Below are 20,644 nucleotides of genomic sequence, written 5' to 3'. Positions count from 1 at the left end.
AGTGCCAGGCACTTATCTGCACTCAGTAAACAGTAACTATCATGAGGTGTCAAATACATGTCTTAGGAATTCTGCCTTCATAGGAATACTTATTACACAACTACATTTCTCCCTCTTCGTACACTAAAAATGGATAAAAATGAACTGAATTTGCTTTCTTAGGTCAGCTAGCTCACATAAAATAAAATGAAAAGCATCATTTTGAGAACGTAAGATATTTTTTGTGAAATCAAAATCTAAATGAACATAACATATCAAAACTGCCTGAATATATTCACAGATCAGTAATATTTCTATCACCATTTTGGCAAAAGGCCAGTCAATTTAATTAAACATATACAATAGTACACCTACTGTGTGCCCTGTGCTCTATTACGGTGTTGTTTACAACTATGACTAAAAGCTGTGAAACCAATTTAGACCAGTATTAAAAGAAACGAAATAGAACGGGGAAAAAGACATCAGAAAGCATCAAATGTAAATAAGAATATGTAACACATTATGAATGCTTTGTCTCAGTTCTAGATATGCCTGCACACATGGGTGTATGAGGTGACAATGGGAATGTGTGGCTCGGCGTGGATCAGGACTGCGAGTTTGAAAACACTCTGCGTTAGGATCTCTGGGTCCTACAAGCCTTATGAGGTAGAGCTGCCTTCCTCAAGAACCTTCTAACTGTTAGATGTATGGCAAATACCTAGCTGAGTAGAAACAAAATCCCAGGAACAATCAAAGAAGGGAGGCGGCATCTCTGCTTCAGGTGTCCTGGAAAGTGGTTGATAAGAAGCTTAGAAGATGGGCTGAGCCCTGGAGGGTAGAGGAGGAGAGAGGGGTTCTGGGTAGTGACACATGAGCTGACTTCAGGGAACCCTGAGTGATCTCTGCCACAGCCCAGGGTCCTTGGCTAAGAAGGCAGTTCAAACCACACTGACATCCAGACCACGGAGGCGTCCTTCATTTGATAATGGCAGGACAGCAGGAGGTGAGACGCGGAGGCATCTTTAGGAAGTTTAGGTAACAAAGACTTACAGGATGGAAGAGCGGGCACTTCAGTCAGGGCCCCAGGGTGGCTGGAAGATGTGACTGGTCTAGATGAATGGTTGTCAACGGCCTGAGGGGTGTGTGTGTGTGTGTGTGTGTGTGTGTGTGAGGGGGTTGGGATTGGCAGTACAGATAAATACCAGAATGGTGAGGCATAAAATAGGTTTGAAAAAGCGTGGTTATTATATTTCCTGCGTTCACAACCCAATTTCAGAAAGTGTCACTGTGAAATCCCTTTTGGGGATGGGAGTGTGCACCACATTTTAAAAGAACCCTAACCTGCCCAGGCCCTGTCTAGTTCTAGCCTCTGTTGGATGACTTTATCTTAGGAATGAGTGCGCTGAGGCTGAAAGAGGCGACCTGGCTCACCAGGGTGGAGATGGATCCAGACCCCAAGCCTTACAAACCCTGATGGTGTTCATGCCATCGCCATGCATCACGGGCAGGTTTCCACGTCCCAAGTGTAACTGAGGGGGGAAGGTAGGGAGACTGGCTGGAAAAGTTTGCCAGTTGGAGTCAGATCTTCACCCCTGTTGTCTGCTTTCTATCAGACTGCTATTCTGATAGGCATTGCAGGAAACGGGAATCTGTACAACAGACAGGCCTTTCCCCATGGCCCCTGATCGGGGCAAATATCACTTTGGCCACACCACACACCAAATCCTGTCCACACACAACTAATGGAATTAAAAAGATAAAATACCAAAGCAATGTAGAGCAGCCACATTCTAAGGCCTCCTATCTATCAACCTGTGGTCAGAGATACATTTACGGGCTTTTAAAATTAGGGTCTGTTTCTAATTTCCTATTGGTTTATCAATGTCTTGACCTTTTCCTCATTCATTATTTAATTAATTTATCTGTTTCCCTGTGTCATTCCCAAGTGCACATTTCCCATAAACTTCCAGGACAGTTTATGAAAATGAAAGAGCATTTTTCCTCCGTAATGTTCTCATCGTTATAACTTCTGAGAACAATTTCTTGAGAGATGTTTGGGGAGTTGTATTCCAGAACATATTATCTTCATGGTCTTCTCCCGGTAGGATGGAGAAATGAGCTTGCCTTGAGAGTTGCTCTGAATTTTTCGGTTTCAGTACAAAAGATAAATATCACACTTACAGAAGCTGCAGGAGGAACTTCAAGCAGGCCCACAGTGTAGTCCTGCCAGGGGATGGCCCGTCTGGGAGTGATCGTGGGAAAAAGAGCAATTCTCCCAGGACACACTGAGCCATGGGAGTCGGTGCTTGCCAGTGACTGTGTCGGGTGAGTCTCCTGAGCACTTGGGGGTAAAGGGAGTTATAAATCTTTCCTGAGAAAGGGAAAGAGAGCTTCTCAGAATTGAGTGGGCACATCACCCTTGTCAGGGGTATCTGGACCAGGGCAGCTTGTCCTGCTCACTGGGAGTCTAGCTGACTCCTGCTCTGTGTTGTGCCTGTTTCAGAAGCTGTTCTCTTCACCCACAAGCTCAGAGTCAGTTACACCGTTCAGTTACACCAGAGTCCCTTATGGCAGCCAAGTGACAGCTGGCCACAGTGCAGAGTGATATATGCTTTTCAACGGAGGGAGGAATCTGGGTGCTGGGAGCAATGAGGAAGGAAAGGGAGAGGCAGGGACCGGACAAGCACAGCTGGAGTTGGGATTTTGCCAGAGGAGAAAGGGTACGCCTGTGGCTATGTGAAGAGGGACAGAAGAATTTAAACCACAAAGAATAGAAGACAGGTAAATGCACAGACATATTCAGAAAATGACAGAGAAAACTGGGATTCATGAGGGATGAGGTTGGGGTGGGGTTCGGAGAACCTCATTTGCTACAAAGGAAATTTAAGTTCATCCTGCAGAAATCCCTGAGACACATTCCTATTAGCAGTCATACTGCTGGATTCTCTTCTTGGGTGGTCTGGCTTTAGAGAGAAGACTGCTGACAGCAGTGGGGGAATTGAATATCAGTGTCCAAAGGCCTGGAGCCCAACCTCTAGCTGTTGTAGGATTCAAGGCCCCAGGAGATAAGGGCAATGACTGGGACCTTGAAACCACGAGCCACAGGGATTATTGCCATGGGGTCCATTCTCTGATGTAAAATTACTGAGTCAAAGAGAAGGTATAGTAACCCATACGGCTCAGGAGTAATGATTTCCATTGCTACCACCACACACACGTTTCCCCATAGGTTGGCCTGTCTTAGTTTGGCTATGCTTTTCCTCTTATTGCTTTGGACAATGCAACTGCTCCTCCATAAATTCTCTGTATGTACACTTATTTAATTACTAGACATATTAAAGATTTTTCCCCCTAGAATTTGATATGGTATTTATTTCTTCAGGTAGAATCATCTCTATGCATGTGTGATTTGGGGCAAGGTATTTAACTTAAGAAGTTATTCATTTTACTCAAGTTCTTGTTTTCACTAAAAAAAATACTACATTTTAGATCTGAAATAAGTGTGTTAAATTTTGTTAAAGTTTCTTGGATATTAAATTTCTATACAAGTTGGGTTTATTTCTGGATTCCCTATTTTCGCTCATTTTTCTGCTTTCATGTTTTTGAATCTGTAAAGTACCCTTTTAAAGTTACCACTTCACACACATTCTGAATCTGGTAGGGAGGGTTTTTCTTCATTATTCCTTTGTAAACTGATTTCTTTGATCCTCTGCCCATTTGTTTATTTATTTGGAACTACTGTGTGCAAATATATAAAGTTAACATTCTGGCATCTTAACTGGACTCTTGTTAAACTCATAAATTACCTTGCGATATCGTCATTTCCATTACAGTGTTTATTTTTCCCTGTCAGGAACATATATATCTACATTTATTTGAATCTTCCTTACTTTCCCATTATATTTTTATTTTCTCCAGCAAAAGACTGGGAGACAGAAGACTTCAGTTTTTAATCAGATTCCTGGGAAACTGACTTCCCCCATCATATTCTTGGGAAAGTGACCACATGCCTATTTCTAAGAAAAATGTGAAGGTGGCTTTGTCTACTGAGCATATGTCTCAGATCCAGGCTATTTAAATGGAGCCAATATAAATCATTTCTTTAGCTGTAAATTATGGGTATTAATATTATCTAGTCACAAGATTGCTGTAAGGGTTATGAAATAAAGTATTCAAAATTATTTGAAAATGTTACCACATCAATAAGGTTATGATATAATGAAATGTAATCATAAAAACTTTTTTTTTTTTTTTTTTTTACTTCCCAGACAGGACCACAATAGGAATTCTAAATACTTCTGTTAGGGGGCTGAGTAGATAGCAGGGGGCAGGAAAGAAAGAAAATTAAAGAAAAACAAATTGGTTTGGGGAATGGTATGGTTTAAAAAGTGATTAAGTTTATTCAATTTTACCGGCACATTTAGTTCATCTTACAATTCAACATTGCCCAACATATTAATAGCTTTCCTTCTGCTGGGCTCCCCTTGTAGCAAAATTTTGTATCTTTTTAAGTTATTTGGCTTCCTAGGACCTTCCTATTACGTCCCCCTCAGTGCGGTTGCTCTGCTGAAACTGAGACTGTAGCTGGGAGCTGAGTGAAAAGGGAGATGGGAGGGAGGAAAACGTTATATAATTACCCACCATTTGACTCCAGAGCTAAGGATCAGGACTATGCCAAGTTCACAGTAATAACCACTGTCATGCCAGATACTAACCAGAAGCCTTCCACATACTGTTCTTAACCTCACATTAAAGGTGAACCAGAAGGACTTCTGTCTGCCAGAACTGAGTCCAGGCTTTTACTTTCCGCCCCAGCCTTCGTGCCTGAGGCTGAAGCTCCTCCCGTCGTGTCCCCCAGGAGGAAAGAAGAACCCTGATGTAAGGTTTTGGCTCTTCACAGAAAAAAATATTTTGTTTAGAATGATCATTTGTGGGAAATTATTAAGTATACAAACACATTCCATTGATTTGATATCTTAAGCATTTGCTTTTTTTTTTTTTTTTTTTTTTTTTTTTTAACCATCTCAAGGACTAACAATGTGACCTTGTCATGAGAACTGGCCCAAAGGAAAATATTTGCATTGAGGAGCTTCTTGGCTTTGGCTCATTTGGAGCGTGGAGTCTGAGGGATGCTTCTTGGAGCAGAATGACCTTTCCATTTTCTGGATTTAAAGTAATGGCGAGAATGAACTTTTAAGGTTTAGTGTCCTTAAGTCTTCTTCGGATCCAAGATGCGTTAAAGACTCAGTCCATATGCAAACTGTGAGGGAAGAACATGAGTCTCACAGTAAAATCTGCAAGCTAGTACTTTAGAAAGCACTTTCCCCCAAATTATCTAATTGTGCAGAAACCCTCACTAACTCACTGAGGTGGACAGGGCAGGTGGTTTTATTATTCTCTCCCTTTCCACCTCCTCCTCTGCATTGCACAGATGAATCGACTGAGGTTGACCTTGAGGAGTACAGGACCCACTTCCAAACCTGGTCTTCTGACCTTCAATTTCTGTAAATCAAAGTTTCTCAGCCTTGGCACCATTGACATGTTAGGTCTGATCATTCTTTGTTGTGGGGGCCCTTATTGTGCATTGCAGGATGTGTAGCAACATCCCTGGCCTCTACCCACTAGATGCCAGTAACATCCTCTCCCCAGCAGTGGTAACAACGGAAACATCTCTGGATATTGTCAAATGTCCCCTGGGGTGGAGGGCAAAACCACTCCTGATTGACACCACAAACTGTCCAAAATGCCACATCACCAGTAAGTGATAATTGACTCCATTCCCACAGAGACCCGCTGGACTTCACATCTGCTCTGCCTAATGGGACTGGGTTGCTAGAAGTATCTTCAGACACCAGTGGGGTTGTCTCCAGCAAGAAGACTGCGGACCACGCGTTATTATGTATTAAGAACTCTTTACTCAACCAGGATAGACTCCTGCAGACTAAGGCAGACTTCTCCGATGAGCTTGTTTTTCTCTCTAATGAGCCACAGATCATGATGCACATTAAAGAGCTATTGTGGTCAATAGTGCAACTGATCAAATAGTTCTACTCTCCCAATTTGGGGCTCAAAGCAGGACTGAATTTTCTGGCCCCCCTTATGGTTGGGCAGTGCCTTGCAACAAGTTCTGACCAATGAGCTGAGTGGAGCCCTATGTTACTTTGAGGCCAGAGCACTGAATCCATCACAGGAGAACCTCTGAGCTTTCTCTTCCACCTGGCAGGGTAGCTGGCAATGTCTGAGGAGGGGCCCCTCTGAAGGCCTGAGTCCCTGAGTGACTGTAACAGGAGAATACTACTGCCCACCTGCAATAAACATATAGCATGAATAGGAAATAAATCTTGCGTGTTTTAAGTCACTGAGACTTTAACGTTATCTGTTAGCTTAGCGTAATTCAACTTATTCTGACAGATGTAAGACCTGACAGCTAATAAAAAGATTGAAAAATAGATTTATGTTAAATCAAAGTCACCTGTATTAAAGCAGGAAATGTAACATAAGACCAATTAGAACTTCCTTGAGTCTTAGGGTTCACTATTTTCATTCAGTAACCGTCTAGTATTTGAAAATTGTTTCAATGTAAGGGTTTCTTCATACCTGATATGGTATGCAAATTATATTATTCTATTACACCAAATCTTCTTTTTTCATTCATTTTAAAAATATTTATTGAACAATAAATATATGCCAAGTATTATTTGGGATAACTTTCCACTTCATACTATTATTAACACCTTTCTTTTGATGATTCCAGGCAGAAAAGAGAGAGAGAGAGAGAGAGAGAGAGAGAGAGCGAGCTCACTTGAACATCTAAAAAGGAAGATGTTTAGGAAATGAATTGAAGTTTTTTGTTTTTGTTTTTGTTTTAACTTTTGATTGGAAATGATTTCACATGCCAGGCCAGGAATTTCCCATGTTTATCACTTCCTTTCTTACTCGTAAAACATGGATGATTCTGTGGACTTCCACTCAGAGGATAGGCTGAGCAATGGAACTGGAGGCAGACCGACGAGGTTTGAATTGTGCCTCCGTAACTGGGTGCATGGGCGACTTTAGACAAGTGACTTAACCTCCCTGCGCCTTCTTTTCCTCAGCTGTAAAATGGTGATCGCAATAGTGCCTACTTCACAGGACTGTTGTAAAGAGTAAATAACACAATGCATAAAGGGCTCAAAACAGTACTTTCCATATGTTAAGTGTTCAAGAAATGTCAGTTCTAATGTTTTAAAAGAACATTCTAGTAAGTGTTGAATGAAGCATGGAGTGGGGCTACAACAGGACAACTTTCTTCACCATTTCATCCTAAATGTCTAGTTCAGTGCTTGGCACAAAGTCGATATTTAAAACAGCATTTATTGAACACATACAGGAATGAGTTGGGATGAGGAAACCAACTCCAGGTTCTCTCCTAACCTTACCATCCCCTGCTGCCAGTCCCACACATGGCCCAGCTGTGAGAACCTGGAGCCGTCACTGTCCTAGATCTCTCTCCTCTTTTGTCAAAAGAAAGAATGACACCAAAGAGCTATAAACTCAAATCAGTATTCTGAATCGATCTCATTTTTCAGAGAAAGGATTATAAAGCCCTTACGACATAATTTAAAAATACTTAAGGCATACTTGAAAATAATCAACTGTATGGAGATTCTACAAAGTTGCTCTATTATAATTTTACCATTTTCCAAAAAAAAATTAATGGAAATTGTTTGTTTCATCACAAAGGGCAGAACAACTCACTGGCACTGATGGCACCACTCAGACATGCGCTAGCTCGCCCTAAGAGCTCTGCGGAGAGTGAAGAGGAAGGAAGTTGGATAAAGAGTCATTAATGTACGAACTCGAAACTAGAAGACTACATTCTGGAGATCTAATGGTGATTATGGTCAACAATACTGTATTAAATATTGAAAAATTTCTAAAAGACTAGAACTTTAATGTTTTCACCACAAAACAGAAATGACGTGATAGAGGTCTGAGCTAAAGCTATGGTGGTAATCATTCATATTGCGATATATCAAATTAAACACTTTGTACATCTTGAACATATATGATGTTATACATAAATCATATCTCAAGAAAAAAGTAATTAATGCTCTTGCAGTCATATATATTCTTGGTTTTTCAATACATGTGTGCTTGTGTGTGAAAGAGAAAAGTTTGACTCACAGGCTATGCAATTAATGTGACCACTTTAGGAGTCTCCGTTTCTCTACCTAACAGAGGGGCAATAACACCTCCTCCAATGGGGCTGTCATGAGCATTACACAAAACTAAACTGGCAAAGGCCAAGTAAGAAACAACTGTCAATAAATAGTAGCTATTAATAGAATAATCATGACTGCAACTTTTTATAAGAAAACCACTTCCTTACCAATTACATAGGTAGGATTGCTGACAACATTGAAAGTCATTCTTCTGGCTGATGTTAAACAGTATGGAAACTGGTTGTATGATATGCCTTTTAGACAAGCTGATGAGGCACCAGGCAAGGAAGTGCATGCCTGCCAGGCAGCCCTTTCTGTGGGGTGCTGGATGGTGACTTGGGGAAAAAGAATGTTGACACTTGCAGAAAATTTAGGGTCAGGAAACAAGAACATGGAAGGGTAGCAGAAAGTAGTGGTTAAAGTACTACCTAGTTGTGTGATCCTACTTAATTTCTTTAAGCCTCAGTTTCCCCACCTGAGGGAAAAAAAATGGAGAACGATGCTTAGAACGAGGCTTAGAACATTGCCTGGAATACAGGGCTCGTTAAATAAACCAGAATGGTGACAAGAATGGCTGACGTTACACAGGGTGGCCTGTTAGGACACGTCTAGTGTGAAGCCGGGCGAGGTGGCCTTCTAGGAGCACAACCTGGAAAGCCATCAGGCTCATTCATCCGCACAAGTCAGGCTCCTCCTGTGGGGCAAGGTGAAGTGCTGTAGCCACAAAAAGAGTCCATTTATATTTGAAATGCCAGAGATGGACCAGAGGCTGAGGCCGAAAGAGCCCCGTGAGGCTAGGAAGAACAGAAGCAAGTACATAGATGGTATGATGCCCCTGTCTGGGGGCTGCCCCAGCCTTCTTTAATTGGTTCACAGCATCCTCAGAACCTATTAGTTACATGCGTGTCTTCCCAAGGCAGAGGTCTCCGAGGGTGGAGACTCTGTCCTGCTCACCATGGATCCCCCTTCCACGTGCTCAGTGAAAACATGTTGGAATGAAGCTGAGGTGAGGAATAAGATCGACCTGTAACTACTAAGCACTCAGTACTTGGGCCCTTCACTGCTCCCCACCTCACTTTCAGTCCTTCGTGCTGCTCTAAATAACTCAATGCTAATGTACGAGGGGAGACAGTGAGGCCAAGAACACAGCCCTTTGAGTAAAATCCTACTCTTGTTTGTGGTAGGAGCCTACAAACTCTCCATAGAACTGGCCCAGGAGACTTCAGCAAAGGGACATCCTCCAGCCACCTAACTCATCAACTGACACAAGTAAAACTGAACTCAGCTGTGCTGCAAATGGGCTGCTTGTTTCTTCCTTCTTTCTTTACAGCCACGCATCAACCAAATTATTTTCTGTGTTTTCCTTGAGTGTCTCTCTCACACAGTGGGCTCACTAATCTATCAGCCACTACCTCACAGAGTCACACGTGGATGACTACTGGTGAGTCTTACTGCGATTCTGCCTGAATGGCACTGCAAGACAGACTTTGCTAAAACACAAGTTCCATCATACTTCTTCCCTGTTCAAGATCTTATTTTTTTATCTTTACCTAATCTACTTGGGTTATTAAGATCCTCCCTACATAGACCCTACCCTACCTATGTAAGGCACACATTACTTATATATAAATTTTCTTAAGTCTTATATAAATCTTTACTGTTTAAAGTATTATATGCCCCCTATCTCCCCCCCCTCCCCCATTGATCTCTTTCAGCCTGCCTCCTACCCCAGGCCTTCATCACCCTATTGTCTGTGTCCACGGATTATGAATACAAGTTCCTTGGTTGATCTCTTCCTACTCAGCTACCCCCACCTTCCCTCTGAGATTCTGCAGTCTGTTCTATGCTTCTATGTCTCTGGATCTATTTTGTCCATCGGTTTATTTTGTTCATTAGATTCCATATGAGTGTGATGATGTGATACTTGTCTTTCTCTGACTGGCTTATTTCGCTTAGCATAATACTTACTTATTTAGGTTTGTGTGCTGAATCTCCTATTCTACTTAGATTAGTGACCTCATAGCACTAATCACTAAAATTATTCTCTCATACAGTATCTAAAATGCTTGCTTCTATATACTTTGCCTAGGTTGTTTCCACTTTTGAAATATCCTAATCTCTTGGCTATTCAACTAACAACTCATTCTAAACCACATATGTCAGTACTAACATATCTATAATAATAAAAGCATAATATGCTAATTAGACCAGATGTCCTTCCAGATGACCTTCTGGACAAAGCTGGGGCTGCAAGGGAAGCCCGGGACCCAGTGCCAGGGGGAAGCCAGTGCTGGCAGCTGGGGGAAGGAAGGCCTTCTCTTGCATGAATTTTGTGCCTCAGACCTCTAGTAATTATATAATTTTGCATTTAACTCTCTGTTTCTTGTGCTATGCACAAGTGTTCCTTCCTGAACAAAAATAATTGCTTGAGGGCAGGAAGTTTACATTATTTTTATGCATTTACCCAACAAATATTCATTGAGTTCCAGAGCTGTGCCAGACACTGCACTTGGTTTGGGGTATAGCAAAGAACAAGACAGACATAATCCTGGACCTTGAAGCACCTACATAGTGTGTGTGGGGGGGTCGGGGGGTGGGGTGGGGAGGGGTGAGATAAACATTTACACATAATTGTAAGATTAGAAACTGAGGTAAGCGCCATGAAGTAGAAGTATAGGTTCCATGAGACTATGATAAAGCTTCATATTAAAAGAAAATGCCCCTGAGCTAAGAGCAAAAGGATAACATAGAAACAAACAGGCAAATGCCCAAAGGTCTAAGGAAGCCAGGGGCCTTAGAGGAACAGAAGGAAGATTGGTCTCCACAAGCCCAGAGGGCATAAGATGAGCCATATCAGATGAGGCTAGGGACATACAGGCTGGGTGTAGTTCTTAGCATTGAATCAGAATGAGAAGTACTACTAAGTGAGAGTAAACCTTAAGTGGTCTTTAAGAGTTATAATGCTCCATGGTAAAGGTCATTTCTGAACTTTAGTTATCTGTCTATTTGGAGTTAAAAAATGCTGAACATCCAAAGCTTAAAAAACACAAATACTTAAGTGCTTAGGATTTTTGCTAATTTTCTCAAGTTCAATAAATACGTATGGACCAATGACAACAATAATATGGGCTGTGGCCTACTCTACATTACACGTTTGACGCCAAAATGCTTTACATAGGCCACCTAACAGATGGTAATACATTTCAGCCATCACCACGTGAGTAGGATTCAAGCCAATGATCCCAGAGGTGAGAGGTTGTATATCCAATTACAAATTTCCACTTTCCTTAAGTGTGAAGATGCCTAAAGCAATATATTGTACTTACATCTAGCTGCATTGTATAAACTATATCTGATAAAAGAGATGACTTCACGTTCTTGACTTAAGTCAAAGAATGCTTACTTAAGTATTTTTTTTAATTGAATCCCACTTTAATGCCATTGTATAATCTTTTGGTTAACAGTGCTCATCTTGATTATTCTAACAAAGGGAAACATGGAAGTTAATATGTAATCTGTAGTGCTTATGCCATCTATAAAAATACACACGAGAAAATTCAAAATAGATACCTGGAACATCTGTGAAGGTTTCTCCAAGGACGGATACGTGGAAATTGAGTCCTAAGTCCTTAAGGTGCATTAATACCTTAAAAAAACTCTCGGGATCTTTATCATGCTCCCTGGAAATAAACACAAAATATAACTTGTGATACCATAGGGTCTGCGTTAGGAAAAGCATTTTCACTTCTCACAGTATCAGTTCCTTTCATGGTCCATTGTTAGGAGAGTCTCTGGTGTCCAAGCAGAGATTTCCCCCATCACCTTATATTGTCGCATCAACACTGAATTTTTTCATAAATATTATTTGCCATGTATCAACACCCAGTCCTATTGAATTTTAAGGGTCTGCAGCCTTTTATTAAAGGAAAAGTCTATCATGTTTTTCGCATTTTTTTGTTAGATTATAGAAAGGCTAGTGTAGTTTCCTCTCCCCTAAAATGATTAATTTCCCACTTAACACAGGTTTTAAGAAGAAAAGACCCGTCTTCAAAGGATGGCTCTGCTGATCATGAGGATGTACCAAAGATGCTTGCCATTTCCATGAGTGTGAATACCTTCCCCTCGCAGTCGCTGAGCCCTTGGTGTCCACAAGGAATACATGATTTAGGAAGTGAGACTACAGACTCTCTCACCAATCTCTATTTCAAATAACTGAATGGAGAATTATAAATACATCAAAAGGGGTTGGCCTGAGTCTAAGTCCACTGATATTAACTTAGGAGTGGAGGTGAGTTGACATATAATTCTTTCATTTCATACAGGCTTTAAAAAACATGGCTTATTTTTGTTTGTTTAGCTTGTCAGTCTTCATTGCAATGACAGAATGAGAGACTAAAGGACACTAAAATAAAAAAAACCCAACAATTTAAGAAATCATATTAAAATGAAGTGAGTTATTTTTTACATTCTAAGGTGTGAATATTCTAGTATTTCTTGCATTTAATTACACTGTTTTAAATTATCTTATTTCACACAGATGTGGACCAGATGTCTTCAAAATATTTGTTTTTTATTTATAATTCAGAATTTTAATTTATTTTCTATATCACAGAGAAATAGTTATATATCAGCAATTGAATTTCTCATTTACCAACTAATTATGTAAAAATAAATCTGTAAATTGATCAAACTGAGATATAAAATATGAAAATTACATCATTTAAGAAATCTCATGAAAAATGACATCTGCAAACCTAAATATGTTAATTCACAATTCAGTCAATATTTTCAGTATCAAGAATTAAAACAAATGCATCTTCTGAATAACATTTAAAAATGGCATTTCTAATCTCATGCAATTGTAAATTCTTACAGGATCAGAATTCAGTAACAAGTTATTTTAAGCTCTATATTGCTCAGTTTGACTTACTGCATATAATAAAGAATGCAGTGGCAAAGTGCTCTTGTCTTTTTAAGATAATGCGGGTTACATACATGTACCATGGGGAAGTTTTGGGATAGTTCTCAAATACACACACTACTGCTGCAGGCAACAAAAAGACCCCAAACAGTTCGAGAGCAAAGAGTACACCACTTGCTACCTCCACCCATACCAATCAAATAGCTGCCACTTAATCTGTAATGTGTTCTTTTAGTTTGATTCTTTTGGAAATACTTAGATGAAAAGAATGGAAACAATACAACATAATATATCTTAAAGAGGGAGTAACACTATAGGGACATTTAGCCACTTAGCTTCTCTAAATTTTTTATTTTGAGTTCCAAAAATTTTGGCTATGGATCCCCAAGAGAGTATTTATTCTAAATATTTCCTGCTGGTGTTTTGTTTGTTTGTTTTGTATTAAAGTAAATGTAGCTGTGGTTTGGGGTTGAGAGGAGGTTTAGTTGGGTAGAAGCTATAGTTCTTAAAAGATTCCAATGTGCTTTCAAAGAGGCAGGCTTTATAAATCTCTATTTTCAGTGTTTTAATAAGAGATAAATGCATGACAATCCTACTGTACTTTTAAGGTAATTTTTATTGGTGAACAAAAGCTTTCATATTCAATAGTCACTTTGCATAAGAACACAAAAGAGATTTGTATGAATCTCCTCCTTTTTTGATTACACTGTAAGGACGAATGTAAGGTGAGATTTTTTTCTTACCCAAAATTATCCCTGAGAAAAAGAAGCATGTTATACTAAAGTTCTTATAAAGTTTCTCATAATACCAGGCACTCTCTCAATTATTTTGAACCCAGTTCTGTTTAGGGAAGCTGCATTAACCGGAAACAGTGTCCACTGATGAGCATTCTGGATGAGCAGTGAATCCCTGGTGAAAAAGGAAGCAAAGGAATTTGATACTGCACTGGGCTAGGGATTATTTGTGGGGACATCACCTAACAATTCGAAGAGTTGGATGCTGTCAAAAACATGTAATTGGTGGAGGCTGGCGAAAGGGGGAGGAGAGGTGATACCGATAACGTCAACATTCAAATTGTTTAATCATAGTGGTTAAGAAGACCATGAGTAGCAAGCGGGTGTTTATAGTTCGGGAGATTTCCAGTGCTGGCATCATACAGTTTCACAAGTCTTGCACCTCACACCACTCAGACTGAATTCCAGATGGCAGGGGATGGGGACATGCCCGCTGCCTGAAAAGGTGGCACTTTTCTGAGGTCAAGAAGCCTTTGGAGGTGGTATTGGACTAAAATGGCTTGATGAACTATAAGGGTGGGAAAAGAGCAATACTTCTAAAAATATGCTACATGTTTTGTGCTTTGAAGTATTATTTATGTATAAATTAGTAGATTACTTAACACAGGTAGACACACGACTATTTCTTCTATGTCCCATAGTCAATTTAGCGGACATTTTTTTCTGGATTTTTCTCTTTAGAAAGTGGAAAATTGCCTAATATTTAGACAATTATTAAAGATGCACACAGATATTTAGCCACAGCCATACACCCAGGCATGGACATAGCAGTGGCAGAGCTCAGAATTTTTTTGTCCAAAAAGGCACTCATTCCAGATACCCAATGGGCCGTCCATGGATCTTATGCCAGCACCGTGACACTAATGAACCCATTCAGCAGAATATGTGTCTGTCTTGATGTCCTTTCTAAGAAGTCTAATGTGAAACTCTCATGATTTTAGCACATAGCATTAAACATAAGATGAGTGGCCCTGTCTGTCAATAGCTGTCAAGATTAAACACACATTCACAATATATTCAATCCCCTGGAGACGTCCATGCTCCCTAAACACTCTTCCGCTCTCATCCATTGCTGGTAGGAATGTAAATTGAAATGATATTTTAGAGGGCAATTCGGTAATGTACATAATTAAGTCTTAAAATATATATAATTTTTGCCCCAGTAATTCCAATTTAGAAAAATTACCCTATGAAATAATTAAAGAGGTACACAGAAATTCAGCCAGAGTACCTTCATAACAGCATTGTTTATCATGGTGGCCATCTCTAAACAACCCAATGAGATGATAAGGCTGTTAAGTAAAAGGGCAGTGACATAGTATTTGTTATATGTTCTGTTTTATACGATGAATGTATGTGCCTAGAAGAAAGTTTGGAATGAACTGTACTAAAATATTAACAAGGATTATCTCTAAGCACTGCATTATACATGTTTCTTTTTTTCACATGCTTTCTATTATTTTTAACAAACTTTAAAAAATATAAATCATTTTAATATTTTAAGGAACCACCTCTAACATTCTGCCATAAAATGGTATTCACAGGATTTGTGCTTAGCTCTGTTAACATTTTCAGTGTTTACAGTAGCATAATTCCTCATTTCCTGTGACCCCTCTACATGACAGCTGCCCATTGAGCAAACCTGATTCATCATAAAATATTCTAGAAGGTGAGTCAGGGTCCAAGCTTCCCCACAATCCCTACATTCTTGAGTCGTAAGAATGAAACAGTCTGGCTGGGACTCATTCTTCCTCAGCCCGACTATGGCAGCGGAGACCAGCATGGAAATATTTCAGGCTACTGGAAGCAGCAGATATAGCAGGAACAGCTTTTATTCCCAAATATTATTCAGAACATTTGAAAAGCATAAACTGTTCCCATGTGTTTTTTCTCCTATATCTGTTCTCTCTCTGTTGCTTTCCCATTTAGTTTTTTAGAGCTAAATTTCTTCCTAGTCCACACTTAACATTCATTGAGTAAATATTTATTGAGGATTGCTAAGTTCGCCATACTCGTCACTTACACTCAAGGGTTCCCCGTTCCTATTTCCCCACATGACTTTACACTTATTGAATGCAATCTCTTTGATCGAGTTCCTTGCCTTGCCTGGGTAGAAACCTGGCTCCATAGAGATGCTGTAGCCTTGCTAGCAGCATGTCACTGCATTGAGAGCTCCATGAGAGAAAGATAAATGATGTCTGTTTTGTTCATTACTAAGCACCCAGTGGCTTGCCAAGTAGTGGCTGACACTGCTTGTGTTCATCAATACCTGGTTCTTTTCTCATTTTCAGCACACAGATTGCACATTTATCCCCTTGAAGGAGAGGAGGCTACAGGACCAGTTCTGACCAATGGGTTGCAAGCCCATTGATGTGTGTCACTTCTAGTTGGAAACATCTAAGAGCAGTTCTGCATAGCTTTCTCTGCTGCAGGGATCCTTACAGAAGTCTTGTTTTAACCTAAGATGGTTAGCTTCAGAGAATGAGGTGGTCTGGATTGATACATAGAGGAGAGGTGCCCCATAAAACTACATATACATGCAGCAGGCTTTGAGTTAGTGAAAGAAGTAAACTTTTGTTGTGTTTAAGCAACTGAGATTTTTTTTGGGGGGGTCTTCATTACAGCAAGGCAATGTGGCCCATACTGACTAATACATTATCTAGGGCATAAACGTAGCTGCTTTAAAATATCTGTTGAACAAATAAAGATGTCAGAAAAATGAATTATATTTATAGGTCTCTTACTATGTTCAGGATTCCATGTCAGGCATCTGATCCTAATATTACTTAAGCCTCTCAACCAAGGGTCATCCAAATAAATTTCTTGTTTATCCAAGATCACATAGAAGAATTCAAGTCTGCATTTGAAATTATGTCTTATGACTCCGAAGTCATATTCTTTCTTCTATACAGCTTTTGACTTTTTTCTTTCAACATCCTATCTAATAATAGACAAACATGGTAATTGACCATACCTTCGCTATGCCTCCCATTGGCTAATCAGCGTGATATGCAAATTAACCGCCAACAAAGATGGTAGCTAATTTGTATACTGCAGGCAGGGCGGGACAGTGCGAGCCACCAGCGCGCTGCCATCCAGGGCAGGGCAGGCCAGCCCCAGAAGACCCAGAAGCTGGCCTGCCTTGCCGCTCCAGAAGACCCAGAAGCCGGCCTGCCTTGCTGCCGGGGACCTGGTCCGGTCCCGGGCGGCAAGGCACGCCGGTCCCAGAAGACCCAGAAGTCGCCTGATATGGTAGTAACTCTATCAGTAAGCATTCTGAAAGTCAGTGGCATAAATGCACCAATTAAAAGACAGATTATGAGGGTGAATCAAAAACAAAATCCACTTTAAATATAAAGACACATACAGATTAAAAGTAAATGAATTAAGCTGCAGCCTGTTTTGCTCAGTGGATAGAGCATTAGCCCGTGGACTGAAGGGTCCCAGATTAGATTCCAGTCAAGGGCATGTACCTCAGTTGCTGGCTTGATCTCCAGTCACTATCAAAGCATGTGTAGGAGGCAACCAATCAATGTGTCTCTCCCTTTCCCTTCACTCCCTCTAAAATTCAATGGAAAAATAACCTTGGGTGAAGATTAACAAAAACAAAGTAAATGGATTAAGTAACATTAAAGAGATTATAAGAAAAATATATTCCAAATTTTTTTAGTTGTATAATGGTTATGTTTAAGTTATTAACACCTAAGAAATTGGGTGAAGGGTACATATAATATGCTGTAGTATTTTATAGTTCTTTTTACATGTATGAGATTATTTCAAATTAAAATATTAAAAAATTAAAAATTAATAAAATATTAATTGAAATGTATCCGCATTACATGAAAAATCTCCTAATTGCTTCTAGCATAACTTATTAAATTGTGCTAAAATTTACAAGGGTTCAATTAAAAAATATCTTAATTATAAATGATATAATAGAAAATATATAATAGTGCCATTATAAGCACTTATCTGAAAATAAAAATTTAAAGATGTGAATTTAAAGAAGGGATTAGCCAAAGAAAATATATGCACAACCCATGGACACAGACAACAGTATGGTGATGGCCAGAGAGAAGTGGGGGGCAAGAGCTGGGTAGAGGGGGCAAAAGGGAGGAAATAGGGATATCCTATATAATAATAATAAAACGCTAATATGCACATTCATTGAACGGCAGAATGACCAGTTGCTATGATGTGCACTGGCCACCAGGGGCAGATGCTCAATGCAGGAGCTGCCCTCTGGTGGTCAGTGCACTTCCATATGGGGAGTGCCACTCAGCCAGAAGCTGGCTCATGGCTGGCCAGCGCAGTGGTGGTGGCAGAAGCCTCTCCCACCTCCGTGGCAGCATTAAGAATGTCCAACTAATGGTTTAGACCTGATCCCTTGGGGGCCTAAGCCTTTAGTCAGACATCCCCCGAGGGCTCCCTGTCTGCCAGATTAGGCCTGATCCCCGGGGAGTGGGCCTAAGTCGACATGTGGACATCCCCCAAGGGGTCCTGGACTGTGAATGGGCGCAGGCCGGGCAAAGGGGACCCCCCCCCCCCCCCAGTGCACAAATTTTTGTGCACAGGGCCTCTAGTGTAATAATAAAAAGAGTTGGTACCTACAGGCCATGGTTTAATTTCCAGACCATCAAGTATGAACATACCTTAGGTTCTCATTATGGGAGGTTAAAACTCATTAGATAAGAGATGACAATAAGAATATGAAAAAGTAATATGGAATTATGAACTCTCCAATGCCATGGTTTCTAACTTCTTTATCTTTATAATACTCTGCTAACCTGCATCTTAATTCCTCATTATGAAGTTCTGCTTTACTTCCAAAATCAGCGATGTGTTCCTCCCTCAAAAACATAAGACTTCTATTTACCCCCTTGGGTTAGTTGTTATCATTTATTTCTCCACTATCCTTTCTAGGGCCATGAACTTGTCAGTCTCCTCTCCATGCCTGACATAGCAATAATTTTGGTTTTCCTCCACATGTGCTGCTTCTGCTTCTAAATGGGGCTTCAAGTAGACTTTAGCCAATAGTCTTATTAACCACCAACTTCTCAACTTCCCTTCCCACCCCCATCAGTGCCTCTCTTTCTTGAACCCTACTAGCCCTCCCTGCGATCATTTACTTACAGTTGACCAAGACTATCCACTCTGGCTTCTCTCATTCTTTTTATCTTTGATATTTGTGGTATTTTAATATTTTAGAAATTTAACCAATTTGTTCCACCCTCTCCTCTCACTCCAACACATTCAAGTTGCTAAGATGTTTTATGTTCATTGCTTTAGGGAAGGCATGGGAAAAAGCCCCTCCAAAAGAGGGGCAGTATTCTATTTGATCACAGAAGCAAAAACCTTTGTAGAAATGGTGAGGATTTCAGATTAGGTACAAGTATTTAAGAAAAATGCCAGGAGACTATAGCATACCCCCTCCCACCCTGTGTCACTATTTCATGTCTCGATAAGAAACATGAAGGACCAATGGAGGAGAGGTGAGAACAGCACTCTGAGAATCCCAGAGGCCATGCACTATGCTTCCTGGGTTAGAAGCCTGGGGAAGAACCAGGACTCCAGAGAGTGAACGTCTGATTGTAGGTACCTAGGCAGACCGTACTGAGGACATCTGTAAGAGATTCCCAAGACGTGGTAGGCATAAAAGTGGAACCACAATTTCTGTGAATGTCATGAAAGAATCCCAGAGCAGCAGGCAGACAGTACAAGCGATCCCTCGTCAGCAGCCTATAAGGAATGGGGACCAGGAAAATGGAAGACAGAACTTTCTAGCACCATATTGAAATGGTCCATTGCAGAGAAATTAAGTTATAGAAAAATAAAATTTTAATTTATGCATATCAGGGTTTTGTGCCATCTACATATTCACATTCTCAACTTTCCTTTTAATAGCAGAGGGAGGGCTGCCTTTCACAATTCAGTCTATTAGCGCTCCATATTTTCTACCTTGCTTCTCCATGAGAGATCCGTGTTCTCATATTCAGTTTTCTTACTAAAGCCTGTTCCTATTCCACGTTTTCTTCATTTATAGATTTGGCATTTTAAAGTTAATCCTTTTACCTGACCACATCTATTGACAACAACAGTTCCAATGATGTACTATTTCTAGGTGACTTTTAACAGCTCACTTCATCTTAGAACAGTAGCTATGTCCCTCTTTTCTTATCGCCTATGTTTTCTCTACTGTGCCCCCATTCTCCCATTTGTCCATTCTCTTGGATGAGAGTACTCTCAACAACAGCAATCCCCACCCCTGCACCATTCACTCTCATGTATTTTATGGTTTCTCCAACTTTGGACATCACTGTCTACACTCAACTTTCTTAGAAGGATCCTTGCTTGGTTTCCAAGTAGTGTATTCAAACTGTAACCCACTGACCTCCTCCCCAGTTAAATCTTCCCACTTATTCCATCAGAAGGCCACCCAGAAAAACCATATTCAACAAATTATTTTTCCCCATTAGGTATCATAATATGATTTCTTTTTAAATCCCCCCATTGCTAAAACTCAGACCCCCCAGGCAGATTCTCTTCAACAATGATTTCTACTCTCCCTGGACACTGTCCACAGTAATTTCATTCAGCTGTCTGACTTGCCAATGAGCTCGCTTCCTCTGCAACTCTGGCCAGGAAGCTGCAGACATCCATGCCTGAGAGAACTGGTAGGCCATGAAGTGTCTTAATCAAGATGAATTGGGTCTTCCCCACCCTTGAGATGTTACTTCAGCAGCAGC

General features: G+C 40.4%; 1 protein-coding gene across 5 annotated transcripts in view; it reads right to left on the bottom strand.

Moving 5' to 3' along the window:
• GTDC1 (glycosyltransferase like domain containing 1) overlaps positions 1-20,644 on the bottom strand; it is a 313,164-nt gene that overhangs the window by 13,200 nt on the left and 279,320 nt on the right. For all 5 annotated transcript variants that reach the window (XM_036320158.1, XM_036320157.1, XM_036320156.1 and 2 more), the window contains one exon: positions 11,754-11,863. In XM_036320158.1, coding sequence (XP_036176051.1) covers positions 11,754-11,863 — 110 coding nt within the window. The remainder of the gene's footprint in view (positions 1-11,753; positions 11,864-20,644) is intronic.

Source organism: Myotis myotis, unplaced genomic scaffold (assembly GCF_014108235.1).
Source record: "Myotis myotis isolate mMyoMyo1 unplaced genomic scaffold, mMyoMyo1.p scaffold_m19_p_8, whole genome shotgun sequence".
Taxonomy (NCBI): Eukaryota; Metazoa; Chordata; class Mammalia; order Chiroptera; family Vespertilionidae; genus Myotis; species Myotis myotis.
Note: the sequence above shows the minus strand (reverse complement) of the source record. Positions and strands in the feature narration are given on the sequence as shown.